Source organism: Paralichthys olivaceus, chromosome 20, assembly GCF_024713975.1.
Source record: "Paralichthys olivaceus isolate ysfri-2021 chromosome 20, ASM2471397v2, whole genome shotgun sequence".
Classification (NCBI taxonomy): domain Eukaryota; kingdom Metazoa; phylum Chordata; class Actinopteri; order Pleuronectiformes; family Paralichthyidae; genus Paralichthys; species Paralichthys olivaceus.
The window spans coordinates 14,561,690-14,571,272 of NC_091112.1; the positions used below are offsets into that span (position 1 = coordinate 14,561,690).

The 9,583-nt window shown below is 42.3% G+C and overlaps 1 protein-coding gene across 1 annotated transcript; it reads right to left on the reverse strand.

Moving 5' to 3' along the window:
* Positions 1-487: 487 nt before the first annotated feature.
* mturn (maturin, neural progenitor differentiation regulator homolog (Xenopus)) lies at positions 488-9,114 on the reverse strand. Its single transcript, XM_020090829.2, has 3 exons — positions 8,500-9,114; positions 3,361-3,483; positions 488-1,863 (listed from the first exon to the last, which is right to left on the reverse strand). Exons 1-3 carry the CDS (start codon positions 8,656-8,658, stop codon positions 1,756-1,758), a joined length of 390 nt encoding a protein of 129 aa, XP_019946388.1. The 5' UTR covers positions 8,659-9,114; the 3' UTR covers positions 488-1,755.
* Between the last annotated feature and the right edge of the window lie 469 nt (positions 9,115-9,583).

Below are 9,583 nucleotides of genomic sequence, written 5' to 3' on the forward strand. Positions count from 1 at the left end.
TATGTGTCGAAACGTTTTTTATAACGATGATTATTATTTAATGAATTATTATTATTTACTTTACACTTCACAACTTTACAGTAAAGTAGCATTATAGGTAAATACGCAGTAAATCTTATCAAATATGTACTTTTGGACAGTGCAACAAATTCGTACAAATTTTACTAATGTGTCATGGCCATAGGTCATGGCATCTGCTTTCAGTCAGTGAGGAAACTGGAACGCTATACGACGTACACTGTTGGTGCTTTTACTTTGAAGGCGTTCCTGCGCAGGGCTTCCCAGACGCCAGCTTGACGCAGCCTTGAGTGTGCGCGTCAGGTGGCCCGTGACGTCAACCCCAGGAACACCAGCGGGCTGTTGGCACAGCAGCAGGTCACCAGTCCACTGTGTGATATGAAAGGGCCTCCATGTTGAACGCCTTGTGTTTCCATTAACTCCAGGTCATTAAGAAAGAAAAATAAAACACACAGATGCCTGAGGAACGCTCTGTTCACACGGTTTATTGAACAATTTCACACACGTCGGCGGCCAAACAGAGGATACACTGTATGAGAAACATTCTAAGAGGCAATAAAAAGACAAAAACGTTTACAAGCCAAAGTGAGCGGGTCAGGATAAATATGATACAGTCTTGCAGTGTGGGTGGAGTGGTGGGGGGGTGAAGGGGGCCTGAAGCGTGGCAGTGCACTGAATGTGAAGTACAACAACACACTGTCAGTTTAGAAAGTACAGGGCAGGCAGGGGGAGGGGTGTCACCACTAATGCTTTCCCTTCCCCTGAGATATCACTTGGGGGGAGGTGTGTGTGGGTGTGCACTCGTCAAAATTCACGATCAGGAGGAACCTCGAAAAGCGCAGATCAATTCAAAACAACACACTCAGAAGAGAAAGTGGGCAGGAAGACGACAGGACAGCAGAACTAAGGGTGTCATGTGACAGCGAGACAAACAAGGGAAGTGTCATCTTCAGCGTGAGCCTTTGTTGTGATGGCCATAGGATAGTAACACTGATTAAAAACGTCCCCATGGACTGACTTTTACACTCGCGTACACGAAGAAACACGCCTCTAAAATGTGACCCATGTTACTGCAGAGCTGCACACGGGGAGCCAGCTATTGGTTTTGAAAAGGGACTGAGAGCAGCTTCACCTAAAACTACGTCACAACTCTGCACCCTCACTTCTCAGTTCCCTCTGTCTCTCCCTCCATGAAGTGGAAAGTTCTGCCCCTCTGTTGTTGTGATATACCTCCCTCCTTCCTCGCCTTCTTGCGTCACTCCCATTGCCCCAAACGAAGCGAACTGTCGGTTGTCACCTGCGTATGTTTCGTCTGGCATTCATGCAGCCTCCATGTCTATAGACGGGTAAAGAAAGTAGCATATCTGTCACATTCATCTCCAGAGCCACGGGGGGGGGGGGGTGTTTATCTGACTGCATTTCTGCATAACAAAGCCAAGGCCAAGGCCAATATTGCTGTGCTGTGGAACTTTAACTAACCAAATGGTGAATGATTATGATTCTTGCATTGTACATGGCTACAGCTCACGTAGCCAGTGTGTGTGTTAAGTAGGGGGCAACAAAGTGCAACGGTGTGCACTCTTTGGGAAGCAAAGCCACTGAGACATTCAAGAACATGGTGGTGCATTATTAGCAAGTTGACTACGTGTTTGTGTGTGTGTATGTGTGTTTGGATAAGAGGCCCAGGGCTTGTAGGCAGCTCTACCCGCAGCTGCACGGCCCCCTTCTTGGGGCTCATCACTGCTGGCTGACCCCCATCTGCTGTTGGTCCGGCCCTGGTTCCCCCTCCATGTCAGTGTGGTAATGCTCAAAACTGTCATCTTCTAAGTCTGGAAGACCCAGTAGCTGGCAGAGAAAGAGAGAGACAAGGACGATTGTTGAAGGTTGTGTTAAAAATACAGTTTTTCCTGTCTTGTTCAAAGGCCATTTAATGAGGCCTTGTTTATCAGCAAACGTGTACTCAGGAGTTAGAACATGACCAAAGACCAATGGCCTAATCTCAGTTCAACATACTGTACATGTAGTACACTAAGAAACAACGATCCCTTAAAATACCCTTGATTCTTTTTTGATTTACTCCTGAAACTCTATTTGTATCCTTAAGGAATATAATAAGATTAATAACACTATATGTACAGTAAATATGCATGGAGTGCGAAAGTTCTTTTCACACCAAGTCAGTCATCTAATAAAACAGCCTCAAAGAGGTGACGATCATTTTGTGGTATTCTTTCCAATCCTGAGAAGACTTCAGGAACAAGGAGAATTTCATCTGCTTACTATTAATTAACATGTTAAATCTTGTCTGCGATGCGACACAAATCCAGAGTTGCATGTGTGGTTGTATGTGGTTTTATGTGACATAACGGGTGAGACTGTTTCTCATGTGGGTGAGGTCAACTTCTTGTTGAGTCTTGTTGTCAGACAAACAGCTGTGACCCCGGACAGTTTCTGTCCTACTGTGTGATATAATGTGCTAATCAGTAAACTTCAGGTAGACAGCTTTCGTGACCTTAGCACAGATCCAGGCTAACTGTCTCTAGCCTTAGTGCTAAACTAGAGCACAGACGTGACAGTGATATTCATCTGAACTTTAGGCATGACAGTGATCTCTATAAAAAGATTCTGCATGTGAATATACAGAATCTTTTGAGGAGGGACACGGTTTTTTTCCCAGAGCTAATTTATCATGAGGTAATAGCTCTGAAATTAGCTGGACAGCAACTAATCCCAATTCTTAAATGTGGAATTATTCCTTTAATCTGATTCATGTTGCAAATATCTTTTTAATTGGACCAGGGGAAATTTATTAAAGCCTTAAACTGAGTGAATTTAAGGGATATGAGACTTTCTCCTTAAATGATACATTCATTTGAAATAGGTGACTCATCCATACTATATTTGTGGTGGTGTTTTTGATTCACATTCGAGTTTTGAAAGATTATCTTGTGTAAACTGACAATATTTCCTCAACATTTATCTATCCTGAATGTATGAAATTGGTTTTCCCAGATTTGGGATCAGTTATTGCAAATTTTGGTGTCTATCCAAAGTTTGTCTTTGACTATGGATTAGTAGAATTGTCTTTGGGGCAAAACCCTTAAAAGATTAACATATAGAATGAAAGCTATAAACTTTAACTAAAAAATAAAGGTCCTTTGTGAGAAGATAAACATGGAATCATAACATTAGATTTCAGAGTGGAGTTGGACCTGATGTTTTTCTTTTGTATCAGTATTTTAAAAGACAGAGACACAGCGAGCAGAGGTCACTGTGCTGGCGATGATGGAGTGATGGTGATGTCAATGATGATGATGTGTCACCGCTTGTTTGGTTCCTTACGGGCCTGAAGGACGTGAAGACCTTCTCCAGCACCTCCAGTAGAGTCTTCTTCCCGCAGGAGGAGATGTAGTCCTGGGCTAGCTGCAGGAAGGGGAGGCAGTCCTCACTCTCGCTCCACACGTGCTAGAAACACACACAAATGTCCAGCAGTGATAAAAGAAACGCTGCAACTATGTTGAGCTGAATGACAACATACTCACAACATACAAGTCTGCTAAAGAGACATTTCCTCAAGAACAAACAATGGTGACGGTTTGCAACAAGATACACAAACACTAGAATATTTACATTGAAACATACAGTATTAGAAACAAGTAAAACACTCATGGACATAAGATCTTTTCACCAATTACTAAAACCGTTATTGGCACATAGAGACATCATTCCAACCACAGTCACACCCATGGGCAATTTAGAGTATCCAATTAACCTGCTGTTTTTGGAGTATGGGAGGGCATTTGGATTATGAGTTCACACAGACACGAGGAGAATCACCACACAGGGTTAGAACCCAAAATACTCTTGTTTGCTGGAAGGCAACAACGCAAATAAATACACTTTTTACATACATAAACCATACACACATATGCTTTAATGTTAATTACAAGAAATGCATGTTTACTTCAACATTACTCACACATCTGTGAATGCACTAGAGGTTCATGAAAGAAATGTAATGAGAATGAATTCTTCATTATAGGGCTTTTGTGAGACTTTTTGTCATGTCACTTGTGTACCTATACAAGACACTTCTTACCTCAAGGGCTGCCTGCATATGCTCAATTTAAAATCACTGGCACTGAAGGCCAGATCAGAAAAACATTTGCATCCTTATCGCCAATAAAACCGCATTAAAGGTTCTGTGAGTAGAATTTAGTGACATCTAGTGGTGACATTGCATGCTGCAGCTGAATACCCCTCGCCTCACCCTCCCCTTCCAAACATGAAAGAGAACCTGTGGTAGACTTCAGTTGGTATAAAAACTCCAAAGATGTTTAGTTTGACGACAGTAAAAAACATGGCTGCCTCCGTAGAGAGGACCCGCTCCCAATGTATAAGGTATTTAAATATAGAGGTCCCATTCTAGGGTACAGACAACAACAATTTGTTCAATTTAGATGAAATGCAACAGTGAAAACATCTCTAGGGTTATTTTATATTACATGTCTGCCATTAGATCCCTTGCTAAATCTGACACACTGGACCTTTAAGTAATGATACGTTCTGGATATCAGACATAAAAATGCTTGTTGGATTAAAATTAACTTCCTCATTAGTTCACATATACTTCAAAGCAACTTACAGGAAGTGTTAGATAAACACTGCACAATTGGAGCAATTTCACAGCACTTGGTTTTATTGTTGGTTAATTGGAGTCTAAAGGCCGTGCTGTTTGGTTATGTATTAGGTTATTAAGGGTGTGTGGCCCAGTGTACAGAATGATCTGAAGCAAATAACCAGCATCTGTCAAACCAAGTATCTAATTGTAAAGTGAAAATGAATCATTTTCATTTGTTTAAATATTTGATACAGTATTAAAATATTATGCATTAAATTTGGGATTACTTGGGTAAATTAAATCTTTCTGCATTTTAAGAACCAGTAAAACATTTTGTCGAGGTAGAAAATCCAAATGTACAAAATAACACTGCATGCACCCTTTTATTTTGTCCAGGTACAAATTAATCGGGGTAAATCAATAACAATATGAATGGTTTTTAATAAATGTATGTATTTTAATGTGTTGCTGTATATGCAGGTTTTAAGGGGAATACACGGTTAAAAACCCTTAAAAATGAGACCATGAAAACTATAAAAGATTTCTTCAAATAAAAAATCAGCATGATTTTAATGTGCAAATGAAAGTGTGGTTTCATGGGTTTTGTGCAATTTCGACAGTTTTTTTACTTAGTTCATTAATGGAATTTAAGGTGAATGGTGGAGAAGACAACATTCAATGTGAGACATAACGAGTCACATGAGAGTTGTGCAGAAACCCGTGAAACAGCCTGGGGTTAAAATGTAACTACCGTGTTGCAGACAAGTTGACATTCTCTCTCCAGCGGCCACTGTTCAGGGATATTTGCTCCACTTTGTCACTGATGGATGGACTCTCACATGAAGGCGTGTCACCGCAGCGCAGGCCTCACCCCACCTTTCAGCAAAGCTAATCAGATGATCAGAGGCCACCTAGCAAATCCAATTGTTCTTGTTTTTCTGCTATGCTGTCTCACATGACCTGGATGACAGAAAACTGCTAAAACATACCCTGGGGTGGGGTGACGGCTCTGTGATGTGCAGCTGCACAGTTATTATGGTCTGCCTGGTCTCACAACGCTCCCTAGCGGACAGATTAATGCGTTGGGTGTACACAGTTCTGGGAAAAACAAGATGAACTGAGTAGGGATATGTGTGCGCATGTGTGTGTGTGTGTGCGTGTGTGTGAGTGAGGGAGAGAGAGAGACAGCATGTGAGATGTCCTGCTGTGACCATATTGTTTGATCAAGATTAACCAGATCTCAAGAAGAGAGTGTGTGTGTGTGTGTGTGTGTGTGTGTGTGTGTGTGTGTGTGTGTGTGTGTGTGTGCGTGTGTGCGTGTGTACGTGTGTGCGTGTGTGCGTGTGCGTGTGTGTGTGCGTGTGCGTGTGCCTCAGCAGCCCTGCTCTTCTGTCTGTGGGACAGTTCAAGCCAAACCTGCAAACCCATAACACAGGCACTGTCGGTGTAACATATCATGTGTTACAGGCTGAACAGACGCCCTGGCTCTCGGGTCATCTCCATCTGCTCCTCCCCGCCCTGGTGCCCCTGTCACTGAGCAGGATGTTTTTTTTAGGACTCATAACACCACAACTGCACCACACTGGTTTGTTAGCGGCATTTTGCAAAACGACTCAACAGATTTGCATGACATTTTGAGGAGAGGTGCAGCATGACCCAAGAAAGAACTCATTACATTTTGGTGTGGATTCAGATAAGGGTGCAGATCCAGGATTTGTTTTCACTTTGTTTAACTTTAAGAGATTTCAACATTGTCTTTGATTACTCGATTACTAGAGAATAATTCATGGATCTTGATGAATGGATCCTGATATTTATAAGTGAGGGCAATTTGGTGCAGATCCCCCCCAAAAATGTGGATCCAGTGGATTTAAATGTGGTTTCATATGGAGGTTGTTTGGCCTTGGCAGAGGTATTCATTAGGTATTCTAGTTATGCATGGTACAGTTAAGCAATTAGCATCAAGTCATACTCTGTGGTATGTTTTAAAATGCTGAGCGTGTCCAGCCGATTCTGATTCTGAGTCAAGGTGGCAGAGGGGAAAGATCCAAGTGACTCAACTGTCTGATGATACAATCTGAGCCGTGACTAAAATGACATTTGCATTCATATCTATGTCGTCAGTAAGAAGTGTCAGATATTGTGTTAATGCGACATGTAAGGAACAACAGGAGAGCGATTAGTCCTCAGGTGACTGACAATGTCATTGCAGGACGTGATCAGACTGTGTCAGTAAGAGGGGTTCACTGATAATTAGAGAGAGTGATGCTATAGTAGAGCTGCATAATATAAACCACAGGCATTGGTTTACAGAGATAAGTGCATGTGTAGCTTACAGGCCTGAAGGCATATCCCCTACAGTGGGGGGTTCCAGTGGCTCTGTTATGCAGTGGGCGGCATTTGGCCTCTGTGATTTGCTTCCACCTGTCCTCTTGGAGGAAAGGGTAACTGGAAAAAAATGCAAAGTTGACCTTTGTCTGAGACACTTCTATCCTAAATGACAAATGACAGAATGATAATGACCCCATCCATAGGGCACAAGGGGTCACAGAATGGTTTGATGGGCAGCCACCAGATCTTAAGGTATTGCATTGAAAGCTCTCTCCACCAATATCATCAATATCTTTTGAAGAATTGTGTTCACACAGACTTGGAGAGTCAATGCCAGGGTGCACTGAAGCTGCTCTGGAGATAAAAGCAGCAGAACCAAAAACTTCCAGTGTTTGTTTGTGTCTCTGCAAACATTACATTGAAACTTGGGTTTAGCTTTATCATCAACTGGCAGAATTATAGAATCTGTAAAGGTGAATATTATGTACATGCTCCCTGCATTTTAATTCCATTTAATTTAGTTATCTATTTTATACTTTCAAGGGTTCTCTTGTCTTCTTCATTCTGACTATCTGTGGCTGTAACAAGTGAAATTCCCTGGCATGGGATCAAAAAGGTTTATCTTATCTTATCTTACCTGGTCTTATCTTATATTACCTTGTTGTGTCTTATCTTATCTCGTTTTACCTTGTCTAATCTGACTTATCTTACCTTGTCTTGGCTTATCATACCGTATCATATTGTATTGTAACCTATCCTATCTTATCCTATCTAATCTTATTTTATCTTATTTTATTTTATTTTGTCTTATCTTATATTGGCTTGTCTTATCTTATTTTATTTTTTTTATTTTATCTTGTCTTATCTTATATTGGCTTGTCTTATCTTATCTTATTTTACCTTGTCTTATCTCATATAATCTTATCTTTTCTTATCTTAATTTATTTTATCTTATCTTAGCTTGTCTTATTTCAACATCCACCTCTTGAATTTTTTAGGTCAGTGGATTAAGTATCTGGGCAGCAGTGTATCTGAGTTTGAACTTTTAGGCAACAAACATTCATAGCAATAAACTAATATGATAACATAAAGTAATACTATTGATGGAGGAAAATAACAAGTAGTTAAACAATACAAATATATTTTTCTTCTATTCTAGACAGAATAATTGTCTGTGGGACCTTTATTTTGAAAGTTTAAGGCCTCGTGTTTGTGTGATGTGTTGTGCATGGTGGTGTTGTGGGTCAGAGGGTTATCGCAGAGGATTATGATGGATGACAAAACACCATCAACACAGGAATGTGGAGATGTGGGGGGGGGGGGCACATAAACTAAAATGACATCATCGCCTCCACTCCTGCCCAGGACCCCCCTCCTCTCCCCTCCTCCATCAGCTCATCAGCAGGAAAAACCAGCAGGGAAAACCCCACCTCGACACACACACACACACACACACACACACACACACACACACACACACACACACACACCCACCCACACACAGAGGCCCTGCAGAAAAGCACACTCACGAAGCTGTCGGTGCCGCTGGGACACAGCACGTAGAAGGAGACGCCGGGCTCTGCGTAAAAGTCCAGCCGCCTCTCGTCGTCCTCCTCGGCGAAGATGAGGTCGAACGGGTTCCCGGAGCACCACTTCTCCGCCGCCTCCACCAGATGCTTGAACTCCATCCTCCTGTGCGGTGATCCGCGCTGCGGTGGCCCTGGCTCCGGAGCTTGATCTCGATTTCTGTGGCCGTGGCTGTGGCGACGATGCTCAAGACGCAGATAAGAGCTGATCGGACAGCGGCAGCAGCTCCAGCAGCATCAGCAGCAGCCTCCACTAACGCATCTCCTCTAGCGCACCGTCTGCATGGCCCGGGAGCAAAGAGAGCCTGAACACCGCTGCTGTACGGAGCCTGTACCGGGTCTGGTGCACGGAGCCTGTACCGGGTCTGCTGCTCATCCGCTCTCAGAGCCCCATTCCTCTCCTCTTCCTCCCCACGTTATGAAATCAGCCCGTCGGTCGCATGCATGCATACGCAGGAGGACGCTGGATGAAACGCGATGACGAATAGAGGAGCCGGGCAGCCGTCCATAACCAGGCCTACTCCCATGCAACTTTCTCACTGCAGCCTCAATGAGTGTTTCATCCGAACCTGCAACTGACATCATGAGGGAGGCATGACATTATGCAACATGGAAACACTTATATGGAGCCATCACAGAGATAGACAGATAGATAGATAGATACATAGACAGATGAATAGATAGATAGACAGATGGATAGATAGATAAGGAAGAATTAAGGTAAAAGTAAAGCGCACATAACAAATTATTAGAATAATTAAAATAATACTGAAGAAACTGACCCATTCTTCAATAAAACTAAAACCAAACATAATGTGCATAGGCCGGTAACAGTCAGAGTTGATATGGTGTGAGCAGCAATGTAATGTAAGAGCACAAGGTGTCCATAAACTAAGCAGGCAATTTCTGGCCTGAATTATTATCATCAACAAGAATCACTAAATTATCAGTTCAGCCAAATCACCTCCCCACTATAATCATATGGTGGAAGGTCTCAACTTCTAGTGATATTTATAATAATTTGATA